Source organism: Lepisosteus platostomus, chromosome 14, assembly GCF_059453375.1.
Source record: "Lepisosteus platostomus isolate fLepPlt1 chromosome 14, fLepPlt1.hap1, whole genome shotgun sequence".
NCBI classification, from domain to species: Eukaryota; Metazoa; Chordata; class Actinopteri; order Semionotiformes; family Lepisosteidae; genus Lepisosteus; species Lepisosteus platostomus.
The window spans coordinates 33994316-34015938 of NC_142624.1; the positions used below are offsets into that span (position 1 = coordinate 33994316).

At 49.1% G+C, this 21623-nt stretch overlaps 1 protein-coding gene across 8 annotated transcripts in view; it reads left to right on the forward strand.

The window, feature by feature from the left end:
* myo1b (myosin IB) overlaps nt 1–20259 on the forward strand; it is a 93372-nt gene extending 73113 nt beyond the window's left edge. For 4 of the 8 annotated variants that reach the window (XM_088605792.1, XM_088605791.1, XM_088605794.1 and 1 more), the window contains exons 14-32: nt 607–711; nt 2508–2570; nt 3048–3248; nt 4417–4643; nt 4775–4975; nt 6525–6618; nt 7063–7212; nt 7709–7777; nt 8474–8560; nt 9076–9162; nt 10395–10481; nt 12110–12196; nt 13569–13643; nt 14018–14152; nt 15127–15233; nt 15519–15651; nt 16388–16540; nt 17529–17656; nt 18005–20259. In XM_088605792.1, coding sequence (XP_088461918.1) covers nt 607–711; nt 2508–2570; nt 3048–3248; nt 4417–4643; nt 4775–4975; nt 6525–6618; nt 7063–7212; nt 7709–7777; nt 8474–8560; nt 9076–9162; nt 10395–10481; nt 12110–12196; nt 13569–13643; nt 14018–14152; nt 15127–15233; nt 15519–15651; nt 16388–16540; nt 17529–17656; nt 18005–18134 — 2319 coding nt within the window. In that variant the 3' untranslated portion in view covers nt 18135–20259. The remainder of the gene's footprint in view (nt 1–606; nt 712–2507; nt 2571–3047; nt 3249–4416; nt 4644–4774; nt 4976–6524; nt 6619–7062; nt 7213–7708; nt 7778–8473; nt 8561–9075; nt 9163–10394; nt 10482–12109; nt 12197–13568; nt 13644–14017; nt 14153–15126; nt 15234–15518; nt 15652–16387; nt 16541–17528; nt 17657–18004) is intronic. The other 4 variants (XM_088605797.1, XM_088605796.1, XM_088605798.1 and 1 more) reach the window with 4 other exon arrangements.
* The last annotated feature ends 1364 nt before the right edge of the window (nt 20260–21623 follow it).

Sequence of the window (21623 nt, forward strand, 5' to 3'; positions counted from 1 at the left end):
AACCTTACAGAAATCAATCACACGTGGGCTCAACGGCACATTCTTCTCCTCAGCTCGGTGTGACCAGAAAGCCTCTGGGAACCCGAGGGGGCAGACAGACAGTGCAGGAAGCAGGACTGTATAGGATGTGTGTTTTGTCTCTCAGAAGCCTGGGCTGATTTAGTGTAGCATTGTCTTAGAGCACTGCAAACTGTTAAAACTAGCAGTAGTTATTAGGCTTTCAGTAGTTATTAACAAATGACAGATCCTTTCAGATGGTTTAGCCTGTAACTCTTATACAGGTTAGCAGAGAACTACAATGAGCACCATTTCTGGAGTGAAGTATGTACACTAGAGGCAGGCAGCCTTATTTCTAATTTTTTGTTGTAGGTTCTGTGTTCCAACATGTTATTAATTCATATCTCGCAGCTAGATCCATTGAGTAATTAAGGGTCCAATAGGTAGATAAAGCACGGGTTGGATCAGTGTCCTGCGGTGTTATGGACTACAGGAGGATTGGTGGCTTGCCTGTAGCCTATAGCCCCTGGCAGTGAATGCTGGGAAAACAGGGTTGAGAAGTCTTAGGGCCCTCTGGAGGCTGATGCCGAGTGTTGGCTCTCCCTGCAGGACAACAGCTTCGAGCAGTTCATCATCAACTACTGCAACGAGAAGCTGCAGCAGATCTTCATCGAGCTGACCCTGCGAGAGGAGCAGGAGGAGTACATCAGAGAGGTGGGAAAATGACGCTCCGAGGTCGCCGCGTCCTTCTGTTGCGCTTGCCGGCGAAGCGTGTCTAAGGACGAGCATGTTCCCAGCGTTTTCTAATTTAAGATTTCGGAGATGTCCACAAAAATGCAGGAATTGGAGTGTCGTTATTTAAATAGGCCGTATGGCATTGTTGTCGGGTAATGATACGTTGGGGGCCATTCGAGAAATAAAACAGCCGTGCCGAGACGGAGTGTCATTCGTGAGAGCTGCGCAGGTCACACGGGCAGCTGAAATGGGGCCAGGAGTAAGAGTGACCTCTGACCCTGCTCCAGTACGCTGCTCTCCCTGCCCTCGGCCATCCTCAATCTGCTCTGCTGCTGTGCCTTCTCTCCCTGCTCCGGGCCGCCAGGGGTAAACCTGTGGCTCTCCCAGCCCGTGGCGCTGCGGCGGGGTCACGCTGTGTTTGGTTTTCTCTATTAAATCTCCCAAGTATGTGCAGAGCGCTCCGACCTTTTTCCCCCGCTGTCGTTACATTCCTGGCCTGTTTCCAGCGGAGTGCATGGGAAATTGACTTGGGTTGGGGCGGGTGGGAGGTTGAGGGGAGAAGAATGGAAAAGGAAAACCAATCCGGTCTCCAGATCGCCGGTGTTGTCCGGGCCTCTGGAGTCCAGCGCTGCCTGGTGTTCACACGACTGCAGCAACCTGAATCGCCGTTCAGTGACTCGCAGAGCTGTTCTGCAGGCCTGTATGCAGGCAAGCCTCTCTGAAGTTCAGTTTATTTGTCATATGCACAAGGGCGATGAAATGCTTATTTGTGTGTGTGTGCTCCAATGCAAAAACACTAAAGGAATCGCCAGAAACAAACACAGAACAGCAGCAGCAGCGGCAAGTTGGATAACGTATAACTTTACAAAAAAAAAAATCAGACAAGCAGTGTGAATTAAAAATATCGGCGTGAGCCAGTTACAGGGGTAGGGTTCAGTAATCTGACAGCTTGTGGAAAGAAACTGGAAATCGAGTGTGTCAGTGGTCAGGTTTTTCCAGTTAAGCTGCAGTAGAAATTAATATTTTAATTGAAAATCATGTTAAATTTGGGCTAAGACGAACAACAATGAATGTGTGTTCCAAAGTTCTCTCCTGCCGAGTAAAGGTTTCTTTCCTTCCTCCACAGTGCTGATTCAGTGATGCACATTCTTACAGTTGTTCCTACAGTAAATGTGATGTTTCAGTAACCCCAGTCACTGTCTTTCTCACGCCCTCCCAGAAAATGCACTCTGACTAACTGTTTCATGCACTGTGCAATAGCAATATTCTGCCTGCTCATATATTAGCAATTTTACGTCTGCACGAGATGTAGCACAGGCCTGGGGCTAAGGCTTGAGTGTAGGAAATTGATTCGGAAACTGCGGAATGCGTCTTTGTCAAAGAAAGTCAGACAGTGTACGAGTGTGACTGATCTTTCCTTCGGGGCTTGAACATTCTGGATCTCAGCGAGCATGGGTGCAGTTGCCAACTTTAATATCGGCCATCGTGGTACAGTGCCCATGACTGTGTATGCACCTGGAATGTCAAGGAATAAAACCATTAAAAAATCCCATTGTGGGAAAAATCCTTAGTGTGGCAAAGGCCGCTTCTGTAATTGTTTGAGTAAACATGGAGTTTTCGCTCTGCGTTACCTCTTAAACCAGTCGCAAATACACCCTGGTATGTCTGGTGGGGTGGGATTCATTTTTGGTGGCTGCTTCTTGATTAAAGGATTGAATTCGAAACTTCGGTCGGATCGATCGCCTTCTGTTCTTAAGTCCCTGTTTCTGTTGCAGGGGATCGAATGGACTCACATCGAATACTTCAACAACGCCATCATCTGTGACCTGATAGAGAATGTAAGTGTGGCTCTTCGGGCACTTTCCCTCTGGAGCAGTAACCCTCTCCACATGTGCAGGTTCTCAGTGATTCACTGTACACAAAGACTCGTGAGACCAGTTTAGACTAAGTTTCTCGTTTTTTGTGTAGCACATTCCAGTAGAGTAGTTGCTTTATTACAGGCAGGCGCTTTAACCATACTAATACATTTCTTACACTTTGGGGAATCCCACTGCCACCACCAATGTGCAGCCAGAGTGCACCAGTACTCTCCCTACACACCAGCTCTCAGTTGGGAGGAGAACAGAGTGATGAAGCCAGTTCAGAGATGGGGATTATTAGGAGGCCATGACTGGCAAAGGCTGGGGGAGGAGGGTTTGGCCAGGACACCGGGAGTAACACCCCCTACTCTCTTAATTATCGTCTCATCAGACAAGTGTGACACCCTCCTGTCTCTCCTCTCCCATCTCTCCCTCCCCGTCTGGCGGTCTCGGCAGAACACGAACGGGATCCTGGCGATGCTGGACGAGGAGTGTCTGCGCCCCGGCACGGTGACGGACGACACCTTCCTGGACAAGCTGAACACGGTGTGCGCCGAGCACCAGCACTTCGAGAGCCGCCTGAGCAAGAGCTCCAAGTTCCTGAACGACCACACCCTGCCGCACAGCTGCTTCCGCATCCAGCACTACGCCGGCAAGGTACTGCCCCTGACCCTGCACGACCACCCCAGCTCCGTAACCACAGCATACTGCATATCTGCAGAGCCGTCGAACGAGCAGACCCTGCCGACAGTGAGCATGAACTGCAAACACTGACGGATTCACACGTACACACGTAACGTACCCCTGCTGGCCCTGCTCAGGGAGGAAGCTCTCCCGGTTGGGGTAGCGGGTACGAAAATTCACCCACTTCCCCCAGGTTACTTGGGGGTTCGGCTCCTCACGCGCAAATCGGAGGCGACCCTTTCTGAGCCGTTGTGGGGACACAGGCGGAGAACGATAATATGGCAGGGCAGGGTCTGTGAGTGATGGCAGGAGAGCAGAATCACAGGCTTTTACTGCTCTTTAACAGAGCAGGAGAGCGAATGGTGCAGCAGCGCACAGTGCGTGAGCTGGGGAGAGAAAGGAACCTTCCCCTGTTTATATAGCGGGAGAGAAACGAAATAATGGAAAGAAGTCTTAAAACCCTCCAACTCAAATAATTAACGTAATAATAATGTAACGTAAACTCTGCTCACCTCAAAACATTTCACTAAGCCACCCACACGTTTTTAAGTAAAGTCGAATTTGCGCAAACAACCGTCTCTCCAGACAAGAGCGGTGATCTCTTCCAGAGCCTCACCTGGCACTGAGCTCTGCAGCCCTGCGATTTTTTTTTTCCATTTCAGCCTTCATCCCTCATTTTAGCAAAGCTGATTTTCTCTTTTTTGATTCCTCACAAATTAAGACCACTTAGAGTGGCTTAGAGCTCTCTTTTCTGCTCCCAGCTTCATTCCTCATTCTGAACGGGAAGAACCCATTTTTCCCCCAGAGGTGTTGCTGGGGAATGGCTGGGAGAGAGAATGCTCCCCAGGTTGCCAGCACTTGTAATCCTTTGAGAAGATTGTTAATTTTAATAAATCGGGATAAAGATTAATTGAATGGATTTATATATAAAGGTAGCTTAATAGAGAGACAGGCGACTAGATACCAGCAGCATTTTAGCTTCTTTAATGGGAGGGGCTACCTTTTACAAGGCCTGCCCCTACGTAGAACAAGCCAATCAAGTGGAGGAAGCACTGTACCGACGTCATGCCAGCTTGCCGAGCCCAGAGCAGGTGATTCGTTTGACCCAGCGGCTGCCTGTTTGCTTCTCTGCGGCCGGCAGGTGCTGTACCACGTGGAGGGCTTCGTGGACAAGAACAACGACCTGCTGTACCGCGACCTGTCCCAGGCCATGTGGAAGGCCAACCACAGCCTCATCAAGACCCTCTTCCCCGACGGCAACCCGGCCAAGATCAACCTGAAGAGGCCGCCCACCGCGGGCTTCCAGTTCCGAGCCTCGGTGGGCACGCTGATGAAGAACCTGCAGAGCAAGAATCCCAACTATATCAGGTGGGCCAGCAGCCGCCCCGGTGCGTGCCCCACCCTCCTGCTGAACGCGCCTGGGCTTCGGCAGAAATAATACAGCGAGGGAGCAAACCAGCGGAGGGGGTTTGACACAGCTTCCCTCTTGTGCGCGGCAGGTGCATCAAGCCCAATGACAAGAAGGCGGCCCACATCTTCACGGAGTCGCTGGTGTGCCACCAGGTGCGCTACCTGGGCCTCATGGAGAACGTGCGCGTGCGGCGCGCCGGCTACGCCTTCCGCCAGGCGTACGAGCCCTGCCTGGAGCGCTACAAGATGCTCTGCAAGCAGACCTGGCCGCACTGGAGAGGCCCAGCCAGGTGAGGGTGCACTCCCAGAGTTCACTGGGCCCGTATGTCTCCTTAGCACAGCACTATTGTAATTGTGTCGCATTAGATACCCTCTCAGCTTCTTGTCTTTTCTGAAACTGCGTCGCCGTGCTTATGCGAGAAAAATCATTTTGTTGCATTCCTCACCTCTGCTGGATCTGCACATTCAGTGGTTTTTTACATGGACTTTCTGGAATCCTGGCACTAAATACTGTTCCGAAACGGCAAAGCCCTTTAAAAATAAAAGTAGCGTTCTCCCCCTCCTGAACGCGCGTCTTTCCAGGGACGTGTCGGACCAGAGTGGGAAAGAGTCTGAACGCTCGCTGCACTCTTTAAGATCCCGTCTCGGGGCATCACGGCTACATGCGAAGTGATCTTGTTTTACTTCAGCTGGAGCTTTTTGCTGGCGGCTCTGGCCTGGATTGCTCCGCAGGCAGTGGCTTGTCTTATCAGGCAGGGAGAACAGTGTGTAGACTGAATCATGTCAACAAGCCTGCTGGTGTCTGGCCTCGGATGGCAATCTGCTCTTCTGGTAGTTAGCATTCATTTACTTAGCCTTCCTTACCTTAGGGTCTATTAAAAATGGAAATGAGGTGACAACTGTGTACTTCCACTGAGTTGCTAAAATATAAAATATGTCTCAGCGAAGACGTGCTACACAAGCAAGATGCAATACGATGTATAGGAATGCAAACAGTGTGGATAGCAAGCAGCAATGGAGTATGTCTACAGTGAAGAGGAGCAATACGCAAGTCACAGTGTCATGGAGACACTGAAGGATGTAACCGAGAGCCGGGAGACCACAGGTGCTGTAGAAACAGGGGAGTCTCCGAGTCGAGGCCTGAGGGCAGTTTGGGGGGCAAGGGCGGGGCAGGAACGGGCTCTGGCACGGGGAGAATGGAGACGGGGAAGAGGAAGAGGAGGATTGGGCTCAGTGGGATGGGGAGAAAGCAGAGAAAAGCCCAGCGACTGGCGCTGGGCAGGGGCAGAGGGTCAGGACAACGGGGGGGGGTGATGGGATATTCCCACTTGGCAATACCTCCTTGCTCGTGCTGTACTCGTTTACCTCGGTACTGTAACCGAGAAACTCTTAACTCCTCATGAAGATGAGCTGCTGCTTCTGCGCTAACTCAGGGTGTGGAATTAAAACCCTGATCTCGCCATAAAGTGTCACAGCAGGATTCTCATGGACCATCGAAAAAAAGATTTATATCTGCTGAAGGACCATCCTGGCTTAGCGTCTGAGAATCTCCAAGTCTGTATACCAGCCTCAGGTTCAGCTGGCAGAAGGTTCATAGATAGTGAGAGAGAGGCAGGTAGGGAGAGACTGAGGTGCCTGCAATTTTATATTCAGACTGACTGGCTTTAGTTCTGTGCTGCCTTCTGAGTGTGGTGTCTGTGCTCATTTGGTATTCCTCCCTCTCTCTGCATCTTTGGCTTCTGTCTCCGTGCTCTCCCAGTCCAGCGTGACTGCAGCCGTGGGTGGGAGGTCAGGGGTGTGGAGTGGGAGTGTGTGACTGTGGGGGTGTCTTTGCTGCAGGGAAGGAGTGGAGGTGCTGCTGAAAGACCTGGAGGTCCCCAAGGAAGAGTTCTCCTATGGCCGCTCCAAGATCTTCATCAGGAACCCCAGAACGGTAGGGAGACGCTCAAGGCCTTCGCTCCTCTGCTCTGCAGCACCTCTGGCGTTAAAAGCCCCCACGCATGGCCTTTGACAAAAAAAAAATCATTTTCTTATTTCTGTGAATTAGAGCTAGCAGAAAAGAAAACCGCAAGGAGTTCTGCCTCTCTCTCCAGAATCATTTTGGCTGGTCTTTTGGGTTGCGTCTTTGCAGAAAATGTTACGCCGCCAGGGGTTACAATCTAAAATGTGTTCGTAAAACCTTTCTGTAAAGGGAAGTGGAGCTGGTCTAAATGGGGAAAAAAGAAAGGAAATTTGAATTCGAATGAGGAGTGCATTTTTTTTCTTCAAAATTGGGAAATGAAACTGGATGCGAGCCAGACTCCCCTGGGCAGGGCCGGTGGGTACAAGGCCGCCCCCTGGTGGCGAGTGTCTGCGCTGACATGCCTTGACCCCGCAGCTCTTCGCCCTGGAGGACGAGCGGAAGCGGCGCCTGGAGGACCTGGCCACGCTCATCCAGAAGATCTACCGCGGCTGGAAGTGCCGCACCTCCTTCCTGCTGATGAAGAGGAGCCAGGTGACGGTGGCTGCCTGGTATCGCCGGTATGCGGTGAGTTCGGGCCCCTCGTGCCCCTCCGACGCGCTCGGCCGTGACGTACCGCCGGTGTGCGGAGAGTTGGGCCCCGCCGTGCCCCTCTGACTCGCTCGGCCGTGACGTACCGCCGGTGTGCGGGGAGTTCGGGCCCCGCCGTGCCCCTCTGACGCGCTCGGCCGTGACGTACCGCCGGTGTGCGGGGAGTTCGGGCCCCTCGTGCCCCTCTGACGCGCTCGGCCGTGACGTACCGCCGGTGTGCGGGGAGTTCGTGCCCCTCTGACGCGCTCGGCCGTGACGTACCGCCGGTGTGCGGGGAGTTCGTGCCCCTCTGACGCGCTCGGCCGTGACGTACCGCCGGTGTGCGGGGAGTTCGGGCCCCTCGTGCCCCTCTGACGCTCTCGGCCGTGACGTACCGCCGGTGTGCGGGGAGTTCGGGCCCCTCGTGTGTTATTGCTGCCCAGTTGTTATTTGTGTGGCTTTTGCTGATTCACAATTCGCTTTTATTTCACAGCAACAAAAGAAGTACCAGCAGATAAAGAGGTCCACCATTGTGATGCAGTCCTTCATCAGAGGGTGGAAGGTACGTGGCTCTTCTTCTCCCACTCACCTCCGTCTGACTCACAGCGACCCCTGCTGGGCAACAGCATTAACAGCACACATAGTATAATGTTACTTCAATCTCACAAGTGGGGAAGATTTTTGGTAGATTGTTTTACATTCCCTTAGTATTTGTTCTCATTGTTGTTTTATTAAACACTTTAGAGCATGGATGTTCATTCCTGACCTTGGATGAGGGTTTTTATTCCAACTATGCTCTTTAATGAGACAATTTAACCAATTACGGTCTTGATCAGGCCAATTGAGCAGTTTCTCCTAGCTTTTCAGGTGGTTTGAAGAGACTTGGAAAACCTGAAGATACACAAGACCAAGACTGGACTGCTCTGAGAGGTTTACAGTATAGTAAAATAAATCGAAATGCAGCTGAATACATCTCCAGAAAACGACTGACGTTTTGATTTTTTTTTTGTGAAGAGCCTTTAAGCGCATCCGGTTTCGACATGTTTTTTTCACTGAAACCTGCTAGAACGTTCTGGAAATTGTTCAGAACCGCCTTCGCTCATCCTGCAGAGTCTGTCTTCTCTAGCCAGGGGGCAAACCGAATGATTCTGGGATTCAGAGACGGAAAATGACGGGGAGGGGGAGGTTTCTAGTTTAAGCCGCATCGTTTCCTCCCAGTTGGCGCCTCAGTGTCCTTTCTTGTCCTTCTCTCCTCCAGTCTCGTAAGATCCTGCGAGAGCTGAAGTACCAGAAGAGGTGCCAGGAGGCCGTCACCACCATCGCGGCCTACTGGCACGGGACTCAGGTAAAAGCGCGCCTGCGTCTGTCTGCTCCATTTTGTGCTTAGCGTTTTGCCACAGTCTTATTTCCCTCCGTCAAGCGTGGAGCTGAAAAAACGGGTCCAGAGGCTGTTTCAGCTCATCAGTGGAAGGATACGTAGCAGGGCACCCTAACCCTTAAATGTGATAAGTCTCAGCAAAAGGAGCTTCGCTTAATGGAGAGCTGGGATGGGGGTGAAGGATGAATCGGTTTCTCTGTCATTGCACTGCCACGGGCCTAAAATAGAAGAAAAACTCCCTAGGAGGAAGCTGTTCCCAAGAACCCTACAGTGAAGTGAGGGGTTAGCTGTAGAATGCAACCTAGAGTGTTTAAAAAAAAAAGAAATCGGGGAAGTGCTGTTTTTGCGTTGGGATAAACCTGCCTTTTCTCCATCCTTCTGCCTGTCTCTGCGGCTGTGGGCTGCCTGTTCTCACTGCTTCTCTCCCTGTCTCCTCCTCCTCTCACTTTAACCCCGCCCCACCGCCGTGACCCCGCCCCCAGGCCCGGCAGGAGCTGCGGCGCCTGAAGGAGGAAGTGCGGAGTAAGCACGCGGTCTCTGTCATTTGGGCTTCCTGGCAGGGGATGAAGGTATTGAGGGACCTGCCATTCAGCATTTACCATCCTCCAAATTCCCTACTGACCATCAGTTACCCCCCCCGCCAATCACCCAGCGATTCGCTTTCCCATCCATAAACTCTGCCCCCTGGCCACACCTCTCCTCCCTGTCGTCACGGTGACATCCTCTAACACCCATTACCCAGAATGCTTGTTCACTGCGCATCTCTTGCTTTTCCAGTTGTCCTGCGGGGAAATTCATTGCAAACTGGGGGAAAAAAAGGCTCCACTAACCATTTCAATAATCCAACTAACCTTTAACTCTTTTCCATAGACTAATTATGTTGATACAGTTCATAAAATGTTTTTCTTTTTGTTGTTGAATACATTTTTTCCTCACACATTTACCAGTGTAGAATGTGTTATGTTGGGTTTGTGTTTTCTTTTTCCAGGAACAATATTTTTGTGGCCCCAAATTTTCCACATGGTTTTTAAAAACTGAATGCAGTCTTTCATCTGCCTTTTTCTGCAGTTCAAACTGACAAGACTACAAACTAATTTCTGAGTGCACGTTGTATCTCGACACAAACATTTGCCTCCACAGGGAAAAACCTAGAAGTCCTGATTACTTAGCAGTTGAGTCCACGTCGGCTCTCACAGGCTACTGTATTAATCATGCTAAAGAAGAATAAAAGAAACCGCTCCAGCAAAATCTGAAATGGATCAGACTGCTGTGCGCTGGGATTTTTAGTGTGATACATTTGTACAAATAAGACCTTGATCCCGGTGTCAAGGACAACACTGCTCCAGTCAGGGGTCATGGCTTTATTCTGCTCCTTTGTCAGCAGCAGATTGCCATCAGTAAGTGGCGTAGCACTCTGTGTTGGTTCACATGGTCACCATACTGCGAGTACCTCCAGTGATCTTTCTGAGGATCCGCAGTGTGACCACTGTAGTTCCCAATACTCTTTTGAAGTTTTTGCAGTGTTAGATTCAGAATTGTACCTGTGCTGGCTATAAGTGTGCTCCTCAGCACTAAACAGCTGCTGTAACGCAGCAGTGAGATCCAATCAAGGGACTGTATCCAGAATACGCCTGTTGGATTACATCATGTAAGGAATATTGCTCCACTTTAAGCTTGCTTCAGCAGCTCTGTGAACTGGCTGATGACTTGAGTGAGCCTGCTGTGTTTCTACCTCTCTCCTTGTCTCCTCCCCCTCTTGCTCTGGCCCCTCCCCCTGGCTGTGCCGTGACCCCGCCCCCAGGCCCGGCGGGAGCTGAGGCGCCTGAAGGAGGAAGCGCGGAGTAAGCACGCGGTCTCTGTCATTTGGGCTTCCTGGCAGGGGACGAAGGTACAGAGGGGCCTGCTGGCCCTCACTCCCCTCATCTTCCCACCAACTCCCCTCATTCCCCATTCCCCTCAGAGCTGGTAGCTCCACTAGTCTCCCCGCATGGTGCTGGACCCCAGCTGGTAACCGGTAGCTGGCTCAGAGGTTTTCCCTTGAAGCCTTCTCTGTCCGGCTCTTGAGTCCCAGAGTGTATTTTTGGGAAAGTTTTCAAAGATATTTCTTCCGGTGCTTCATTTTGTTTTCAAGCACCACTCGGTCACTCGGTCAAAAAAGACGTTCCTTGTCTTTTCAATGCACAGTATCCTGCTGCATTTCCATATTCCTGCTGCTAGTCTTCTCCATGTAGGATTCTGGGCAAATGAGGAGGGAGATTTGCCTCCTGTTTGATTCTGTCCCACGTGAGGTGTCCTGCAGGGCTCACTCGGATGCCTGCGCTAAAAGACTGACCTGTTTGCTCTAGACAGGGGATGATAGTTTAAACCGTCACCCAATCCTCTTAATTCTGCCGCGGTTGGATTACGGAGCACCCAGACGGGTTCAGCTCAGCTGAGGGTCTCATTCCTCTATGTTGAGCTGGGCTCCAGAGCGCCTCCCTGTGGACGCCGGGCGGAGATGCGCAAATGGTGCATCTCGCAGTGTTTTTCAGTGCCGCCCTCTGTGTCCTGCAGCACAGGCCCGACCCTGGGCATCTCAGACCGGGCTCTGGCACGGGTGACCGCCCCCCTTCTGGCTCCACTTCCCCTATCTCGCTCTTTCTCTGCAGATTTCCTGTTCTTTCCAGATATAAACACATCTTAATATAAATAAACCCCGGCTCCTCGTTTGCATGCTTCCTCTTTTTATTGCTCTCTCATCCTCATCCTGTTCTTTTCTCATTGCCTAACCACCGCACTAAGAGCAAATACGTGGGTGCCTTTTAGTGGAGAATTATCATGCAGTTGAACAGCTTTTTTATTTAGAATAGGTAATGCACCCATCCCTTTGAAAATAGGAGGTTTGAATGCTTAGGTCTTATTTATTTGTTTGAAAGTTCAAGGGTTCTGTCTGATGATGTCCACTTATTTATCAATGGAGAGTCCTTTCCTTTCCAAGAGAAGACTCAAAGGCCCACGACCTCTGTATAAATGTATGGCTCTGGAGCTGTTGTTCTGCTTAATATAAAGAGCTCTGTCTTAAACAGAGGGACTGGCCTGATCGTCGGACCAGTCTGCCTGTCCTCACAAGTGCTGTATGTGGAAGGGCTTGCCCGTGAGACTCTGTACAGCCTCCCGACGCTGTCCTGTTTCCATTCTTCAGACGACCAGTGTTTCTCGCTCCCAGGATGCCATCAGTGTGGAGATTGTTGGTGGGGTTACTGGGGCGCCTGCTGCCTCTCCATTCCACAGGGCTTCAATGCAGTGTGGGAAGTTCCATAGGAAAATATCTGAAAAGGCTGTCTTGTGTCTCGCAGAATGTGAGGTTATATTTGGCTCCTTGATCCGTCTCAGTATGCCAAGCATGGCTCTGCCCACATTGCTGAATGCCCTGTGCTGTAATGGACCCAATTCAGATGGAGAGTGGAGCAGCTTCATTTCTGCCCTCTCCCCTGTGTTTCAATCCCTCTCTCCCTTGGTTCTTTGCCACCTCTCCAGGCACGCAGAGAGCTGAGGCGCCTGAAGGAGGAGGCCAGGCGCAAACACGCTGTTGCGGTCATTTGGGCTTACTGGTTGGGACTCAAGGTACCTTCTGTCCCCCTGCCTGGGCCGGCGGGGGGTGGACAGGCAGGCAGCAGCTGTTCCCGAGCGAACGGTCCCCTTCATGGGCTCCGAGGGGATCGGCCCACCCCTGCCTCCAGAGTTTACAACTGCAACACTTCAGCAGCTTAATTTGTGAAGCAAAACATGAACTAAGCCAAAGGCATCCATCGAACCTGCCCAGATGGAGGGGCGCAGTGCACACCGAGCTGCCCACAGTCCCCCAGTGATGCACGTTTGGCGTCTTTGCTGTCACATTGAATATGCTCATGCTGTGTAAAGCTGAATTAAATCTGCTCGGATAATCCGGTGCTTCAGATAATCTGGCCCGCGATAATTGAGTGGCAGCTGCTTTTAGAAAACCTACACTGTAGTTCTCTCGCTGCTGGTTGCTCGCCCAGAGAAACTCTGATTTTTGATACCGGCTGAGTGCCTGCCTGTCTGTCTGTCGATCTGTCTGGTACACCTGCTGTATCTCAGACCAAGCGCACAACTGCACCCTGTTCTCACGGTGTCCTACTAACACGGAGAAGTCCTTACTCAGCCGTGCAGGAGACAGTCACCGTCCCTGCCTGCTCGTCACAACTGTGTTCGGGGCTTGCTGTGTGTGATTACGTCCTAGTGGGTGGGTTTCCAACAACTCATCACATCATGTTGCATTTTCCTCTTTTTCCTTTTATAGCAGAGGTAAATCTATCCATGTCCGAATACTTTGCTGGAAGAGCCCTTGGGTACTTTATGGTAGAATCATCCATTTCAGATAATTTCCTTTTCTCATACAGCAACGCACATCTCGGGACATTTGAGGGAAGTAACAGATTATACAGGGACTCCTGGGACAACCTGAGCGAACAATTTTTAAAGCTATTCTTTTCGCTCCAGAACCTGGTTTATAGAGCAGATCTAAGCCCATGCTATATGAAATTCTGTCAATTGGCTACGTGGTATAAATACTTTGATATTATTTTTAGAACGGGGATCCCAGCGCTGACCCATGATGCACTCCTTTTTACAGTGTCGTGTGTGTGGGGAATGGCAGGATCATCGGTGTTTAACTAGGGACTTTTTTACATAATCCCACAGAAAGTACCTAAGAGCTGTTCTTAAATGCTTCTTAAATGTAGTAATTTTTTTCGTTGTTGCAGAAGATAACATTTTTTATTGTGTGACTAACCCTGTCTGGTGCTTTAACATCTGTCGAGACCTCCATCCTGTGCCACAGTCCACGTTGTCCTGCAAATGTCTTGTCATCGTCGCCATCATCATCATCATTTCCATCTCTGTGGGGATCATGCTCTTTCACAGGCGAGAGCCCTGTCTTTTGTCATTGCCTCATTTCCTCCTCTTTTGTGTGCAGGTTCGTCGGGAATACAGGAAGTTCTTCCGGGCAAATGCTGGCAAAAAGATCTATGAGTTCACTATCCAGAGAATTGTGAGTGATGACTCTTTTTTTCTCCTTCGCCGGAGCCTTCTTAGGACAATGGTGGGAATGTGTAATAATACATGAAGTAAAATTGTGCTCCTGCCTGCCCTTTAATTAGGTTCTGTTTTTCCTTTGTCACAGTCGAGAATCAGTCCCTAACATTCTTAGAGCAGAGAGCAAACTGCAAATTTGAAAAGAAAAAGGTTGAGCTGGAAACAGTCATCTAGGCTGGTATGAATTTCTGAGAGAGAGAGCATTCCACATGTTAGGAGCTCAGCAGCTGAATCCTCCAGAGAGCCACAGTGGTTAAGATGGGCTCTTGCAAATGTTGGCAGACTGGCTATGGTTTCTCATGGTGTTACTGGGTTGGGTCCTTATTTTAGATGCAGAAGTACTTCCTGGAGCTGAAGAACAAGATGCCCTCGATGTCGCCGATTGACAAGAGCTGGCCAGCCAGGCCCTACATCTTTCTGGAGGGGACCCACAAGGAGCTGAGGAGGATCTTCCACCTCTGGAGAGTGAGCACACTCCAGATGCAGACCCTGAGCACGCACACACGCACGCACTACACTGTAAAAAAGGCGCCATCCTTTGGATGAGACATAAAACTGAGGTCCTACCTCTCTGTGGTCATTAAAAATCCCAGGGCATTATCCCTGGTCTCCTGGCCAAATTTCCCCCTTGGCCTTTACCATGGCCTCATGTCAGGGCCATAGGAGTCATGGCCTCCTAATAATCCCCATCTCTGATCTGGCTTCATCACTCTGTTCTCCTCCCCACTGGGAGCTGATGTGTGGGGAGAGTACTGGTGCACTCTGGCTACAGTCACATGATTTAGGTGGGGCTGCACACTGGTGTTGGTGGAGGGGAATCCCCATTACCTGTAAAGCACTTTGAATGGAGTGCTTTAAACTGAGCACTGAGCAGAATGCTCATTCCGTAAGGAAGAAGGGATAGTGTGTGCAAGAGCTGTGGAGTGGAGCCAGAACCTTAGTCATCTATATTTGTAAAGCTTTCGATACTGTTGATTGTGTCTGTTTTTAACAGATCATTATGTGAAAAGCTTAGTCTTTCCCCCTAACCAAACAGCTTGTCTCTGTAAATAGTGTGTGCTTACATCATCTTAAAGTTTAGAACAGGGACTTCACAAGGGTTCTGAGATAGTGTCTAGTTTGAATTCTGGATTTCCCCTCTGAAATAGTCACCCTGAATGCCTTGTTTGTTACTGTCCGTACTGTATGTAGTTGTCTTAAATCGCAATTGTTTGTTGTGTGATTGTTTTATGGAAGTATATTGTTGAATAAGCAGTGTAAAACATGTAAATAGACCACCCTGTTTAACAATTAATCTCTGGGGGGTATTTTCTACTTTTAATACATTTCTGGTCATCTTTTTTTATGGGATTAGATTATGAAATGCAGCCCCGATCATTCTTTTCAAGACAGAATTCAAGATTTTAATTTCTTTGTGCGTCATTATTCATTATTTTCAGTGCAAGAAATACAAAAGCCAGTTTACGGAGCAAAAGAAAGTGATCTATGAGGAGAAACTGGAGGCCAGTGAGCTTTTTAAGGACAAGAAGGCACTGTACCTCAGCAGGTAAGGAGCACAGCAGACCACCTCATCTCAAATGTCACAACTGGTAATGTACAGTAATGCAGGTAATGTGTCAAAGATGTGTTGATATGTCATACGTATGTAGTATAGGGCAGTGATTAGTGTAGACAACGCAGTGTAAGTCATTACTTGGATTATGAAGTCAGCCGAGGCCTCCTCTCTGTTTAAACATGCTGGAGAGTGATTTCCTTTAAGCACGACTCTGCGCTCTGAACCTAATGCACTGTTGTCCCCTGGCCTGACCTGGAGTGTTTGTGTCTCTGGCAGCGTCAGCCAGCCGTTCAAAGGCGACTATCTGGAAATCAGCAAGAATCCCAAATACCAGAAACTCAGCAGCGCGGTGGAGGAGAAGATCATCCTGGCGGACACCGTTAACAAAGTCAACCGGGCCAATGGCAAGGCAAGGGACTGCCCGTATCCTCTCGTGCGCTGGGCCTGCACGTCCAGCTTTGTGGAAAAAGGGTTCACGCCGTACTCCTGCGAGCCTGGCTTTGGCAGATCGGGGGTGGTCCTGCGTTAGTTGTACTGCAGCAGCTCAGTGGTGTCTGGTTCTGTGGAAATGAGGAGGAAATATTGTGAGGAGGGTGGTGGTGGAAGGAGGAGTCTAGGAGCATGGGGCATAGTCCCATTCATATTTAGAGCACAGGAAAACACTTGTATGCAGATGCACAGCAGTCCCACTGATGTAATAAGTCCTGAACAGTTGCTGATAGTGAAGCGATCTCTGATACTCTCTTATTGTAAGAAGTGCCTGAGATACTTGGATCAATTAGATATTAGCTACCAAACAGGCTAGGAGGGCCTAATGGCATCCTCTCATTTGTAACCTTTTTCATGCTCTTATCAATGCAATGCTGAATTCAAGAGCGTCTCCAATCAATTGGCTGTTACGAAATGGGCTAGGTGGGTTGCTTGTATGTGCTCTGTGCTTCCCCAAGCCTTGCATGTCTGTACATTTGCCCCTCTTTATTATACAGACCCAAGCGCTAATCAAATGGACATTGCAGATACAGAGATGACAGATCTGTGGTAACATTCCTCCCATGCAGGACCTGGACATTGCTGTGTTGTGAGAATAGTCAGATATTCGCTGTGTTTAGGGACTGCTCCATGTAATGTGTCACTGCTGTCCCCAGGGGGCACCTCGGATCTTCCTCCTGACCAAGAGCAACTTCATCCTGGCGGATCCGAAGTCGGGTCAGATCAAGTCCAGTGTCCCCCTAGAAGACATCACCAGTGTGTCCGTCAGCACGCAGAGCGACGGCTTCTTTGCACTCCGCCTCAAGGAGGTAAGAGCTTCGCGCCCAAGCCCACAAGTCCAGGGAGAACAGGTCTACATGTGCTGGGGGTGGAAGGTGGTCTTGTCACCTCCAATCAAAAGCGTAGTCAAAACACGTCAGAATTCTGAGTGCAAAAGAACCAGCTGCACTCAATGTGTATTTTGATCTGTCTTGCCTTCTGCAGTACACAGTTCATTTTGCTGTAACAATCCAGAAAGCTGGACAAATTTTAGACAGCTGATCAAGATTACTGTATGATTGTGCACGTGTGTGCATGCAGTACACTTCAAGTGCACGCAACTAAATGCACACAAAGCTATCTTGTCATACCGAGGATGTAGATTGTGTAAGGTGAAGGGAATCTGGCAATGCAGAGACCTGCTCTGTCTCGGGATGTCTGTTGTAAGTAAGTCAAGCAAAACAAAGGCAGACATTCTGCGAAAAGACAGATTCCTTGATTGCCAGGTTTACCTTTATCTACCTGGAACACTTCATGCATACTGTACATCTACTGATCCTCTCCTTAGTCAGTAGTTGCACTGACTATTGTTGTTGGCCAGGAATCGAAGTCATCAGATGGAACCCGGCCTCCATCAGGCGTTTTGACTCTTATCCATAATGCCCTTTTGCTGGAGGTCAGCAGTGATAGCTCCTGTCCTCCTGGCCTCCAGTTTGACTCCTCTCTGATGTTCCAGAGCCAGAATGAGGCTCACTCTCCCCGCTGCCTCTCCCAAACTTCGACCTGCTGTCTTTTTGTCCCTCCCCGTCGGCCCAACTGCTGTCAGCTCTCTCCACACCGATTGTGCATGGAATCTTGTGATTCCAGCCTGAAACATGCTTGCCAGCCTCAAGCCTGACAGAATCGGTGTCCTTGGTGACCAGGTGTCACCTATCTAGGATGCAATTGAAAATGGAATCCCCCCAGCGAATTCCCAGATGTTCCTGCTGAAGGACGCCCACTTCACCCGGAAACATCACGTTCCCCGTCTCTCTGCAGGGCTCTGCCGCGGCTCTGAAGGGGGACTTCCTGCTGAGCAGCGAGCGCCTGATCGAGATCGTCACCAAGCTGCACCGCAGCGGGGCGGGCGGGGACAGGCCCCAGATCGGCGTCGACATCGTGGATGAGTACGCCCAGTTCCTCCTCCTCGCCGATCTGCAATTTCTCTTTATTACCGATGTGTGCTAGGCATGCATTCATTGTTCAGTTTTTATAATCCCTGAATAATTAATTAATAATATCATCATCATCATCAAGCACATGAGGTCCCATAGCGCTGTTAGGAAGTTGTGTTCATTTTTATTGAGGATAAAAGTCATATGCAAATGCAATTGACAAATTGTAATTATCCTACCATATTTGGAATGCTTTCATTCTCTCTGCCAGCGAAATGTCCTGCCGCTCTTTGCTGCCTTGTGTTTTGGGGTGCTGGGGTTCCTCACCCTCGCGCTGCCGTCTGCTCGCTCCCCCTGCAGGTTCCTCGTGCAGTTCAAGCAAGACAAGGTGTGCGTGAAGTTCATCCCGGGCGGGCCCAAGAACGGAAACAGCGCCACCTGCCGGCGGAAGAACAACCGCCTGCTGGAGGTGGCGGTGCCCTCGCCGTAGAGGGGGGAGGGGCGGCCGGCGCTTCTCTGGGACTGCTCGTGGTTACTGTGCAATTCTCCGTTTTCCTCTTCTTTTTAAAATCCTTTTATCTCCATGTGCGCTGCCACACGATGAAGAAGATACCAATCCACTGCTTGGCGACAAGACAAGAATGCTGTTCAGGTGCATATATATATATAGAGAGAGAGAATCAAGAGAAAGAAAAAAGGTATTCAGCAGGAACAGATGACTGTGGTTAGTGGCGAGTGTGATTTTTCTAATGATGATAATGATCCATTAGCTCCCGGTCCTGCTGAAGCTGCTTTTCCTGCCCTTAACCATTCAGCACATCCAGAAACACTCTCATGCTGCACGTGGAGGATTCAGAGACCTGCTCTGGAGGATGAGCCTGCAGGTGGTTTAAGTTAGCCTCCTGGTTAAGAATTGCCAGACTGGACTGTCAGGGGCCATTAGAGGAAACTGAAAGGAATTGTCAGACTGCCTGGAATTCAGCTCACAGGTTACGAATTCAAAACGCGCACCTGTTCCTCATCTTTGTGTGTAAAGGAACCTGGATCATGCTCTTTCTCGGCTTTGTGTTTAGTTGTGCCCATGTGGGGTATATTGCATGCACATGCGTGCACGGTTGTACAGCATTTGTGATCTGTTGTGTAAATTTGTCCCGCTTTCTGGATTGTTACAGCAAAGTGTACTGTATATTGCAGAAGGCAGTACAGATCTAACTACACATGAGCGCAGTTGGTTCCTTTGTATTCAGAATTCTGGCGCGTTGTGTGTAAAACTGACAGTAGGAGCTGTTTATAAACCTAAACCCTGTTTAAGCGGATAATTATCTGCTAGCACTATAAACATGCCATTAGAAGGTTTTCAGCTTCTCATATTTTTCTTATATTTTGCTGTAATCCTTAAATATTTTGAACGTTGCTTTCTTAACCCTTTTTGCAAAGCTGTACCAATCAGAATTCACTATAAAAATGGTGTCCGGAAACCGGTTCTGAGGAATCCCGATACAAGAGAAAGGGCTTTGAATGAGAACCTTAGAGGCGTTAATAAAATCCTTGTTGTAGCTCTTTAACTTTGTTTTTTTGCCATTTTACTGTTGTGGTAAGATTTGTAGAGTTCAGAGAGGGTTAACACACAGCCTCAAGATTGCCTGTTCCCTGCATGTCTGCATGACTTCTACTTAGTGGGCGTCTTTCTCAGGACTTCTGCTTAACCGTTGTAACTTTGTGTAAAAGAAATAGGACACAGTCCTGGGCTGAGATGTGAATTTTACCCGTGAGGGTCAGCAGAAGATCACACTTCGAAAGCCAGCGGGTTCAGAATACAATCTATCCCAGCAGGACACTCGCCTACTCGTTCTCCATTCACATTGTAAACTGCTCAATGTGTTGTGATCTGCAGAATTCCGGGTTTTGGTATTAATGACCGGATATGAAACAGTGGTTTATTTTTAGCCGAGTTGCAAATCTTAATATTTTAATGCTTTGTCCTGGACCAGATCCATGTTTCTATGGCTGCCCATCCACTGTACCCGAGAGAGCAGGGTTACTGTCGATGAACCAACTCAAAGACGCTGTTCTAGATAGTTTTTTTTTTTTGTTGCCAATTTTAACTTAAAATGTAATGCACAGTTACCTTATGTATACCAGTGTAAGTAATCAAAGGTGCATTTTATACTGAAGAATATTTAAAATGCAGTCTTTTCCTGGTCATTATCTGGTAATATTAATTTTTCTCAAACTTTTCTGACAGTTTCTTGCAAAGATTCTCAGATTTGTATTCCTTCCTTACTCATGCAGGTGTGCCTAGTTGACATGTTGACTTTCATTCTTAACAGTCCCGGTGAGAGGGAATGTTTCTACTGGTAGATGAATGGGAAAAGAAAGGCTGTGCTGAACCTTAATCTTTTGCTTCAGGACTTCGTGGTTTGAAATTCCAGTGCGGTATGCTATCATTGCCCTGTCTTGTCTCTTATTTAAAAAAAAACAACAACAAATGTTGTACGCATTCTTGTTTTGTGCCTAATGTAACCTGTACTGCAAAACAGATAAAGTGATTCAGTAGAATTCAGTGTAACAAATCTACAATTAATCTTTTTATAAATTAAAAGAACAAAAACCCAGCTAGTTTGAGAGGTTTATTTTAACCACAGTTGCGGACGTACAGCTAGATTTGGGACCCTTGGTTATAAATGAACTGTGATCTAGTACAGAGAGTACATTTCCTTGACTTCCCTTTTAGGCATTCATCGGTACTTGGAGACTTTTGCCCAGTAGATATGAACTTTACAAAACACTGAAGAGACCCCCTGTGCTGAAGAGCCTAATGGGCTATTTCAGTGTTCTGGTACTTCAGCTGTGAGACTTCACTGTCCTGGCACCAAATTCAGCTGTGATCAAGACTTAAATGCACATTCCTGCGGCCTAGTTCTAAAATCTGTTGGGTTTTTTTTTTTTGGGGGGGGGGGGGTTGTCTGTAAGATCTGCAGCTGCCCAGATGTTTTCCATCACATCTGGAGAGCTGTCCGGGGTTAAATTCCGTGGCTGTGTGGGGCTCCTGGCTGGCCGTCCCAGGAGACGGGACCCCCTGACAGATTGTACACTGCAGTTAAAAATAACGCGCAATTACTCCACAGGCTGCCTGGAGTTCCCACCGTCCTGCAGGCTGGGAAAGGAAAGAGAGGGTGAACCTCCAGCAGACCCCAGGCGCTCAGCCTTTGCTGTGGTAGTCTCCGCTGGGACTGCATGCTGATCGCTGCTTCGCTGCACTCCCCTGATTGAGGTTCTGCTGTAGAGATCACTGAAGGCCTGAACTAAGTTGCAAGGGCTCATGGAATTGTCCTTGTAATTTTAATCTAAAGCATGTGACACATAGCACTACACAATCCAGGTCCCTGGGTGCAGCCTATCTATGGAGGGGAGGGGGGAGTTCTTATTTGATTCTCAGCCCTATAGCTCAGAGAAGCATAGCAGGGCTCAATTTAATTAAGAGTTGGGAGAAGCAGGCAAGCTTTTGAATAAATAAGTGTGTGAATGACAAATTGTAATGACTTGGTAAGTGCCTCACTAAGACTGACTTGTAAACAAGTGATGTGGTCCTTGTTGCGAAAAGAATGAAACTTGTATGTCGAGAGTCTTTCTTGAGACGATTCACTGTTCGTCTTTGTGGACGTGAGCTGCCTGCTCTCGTTCGTTTGCAGACACAGAAACTTACTGAAGTGTTTACCTTGAGTTTCTGCCTCTCCAACCACAGTCCACCTTCAGTGCCCCATGAAGTGCCAGCTGTATCAGAAAAGCCTCTTGCTCCTAGGGTACACGTCAGCATGAAGCATGAAGCACATGGCCCAGGAAGCACTTTTGAGTGAGTTTGCTTCTGCTCCGTTTTGTGCCAGATGCACATTAGATCAACATCCAGGTTTCTCATTAAAGCACAGCCCTGCCTGTCAGAGAGTCTGGGCAGTGAAGGGCCATGCCGTGCTATGGACAG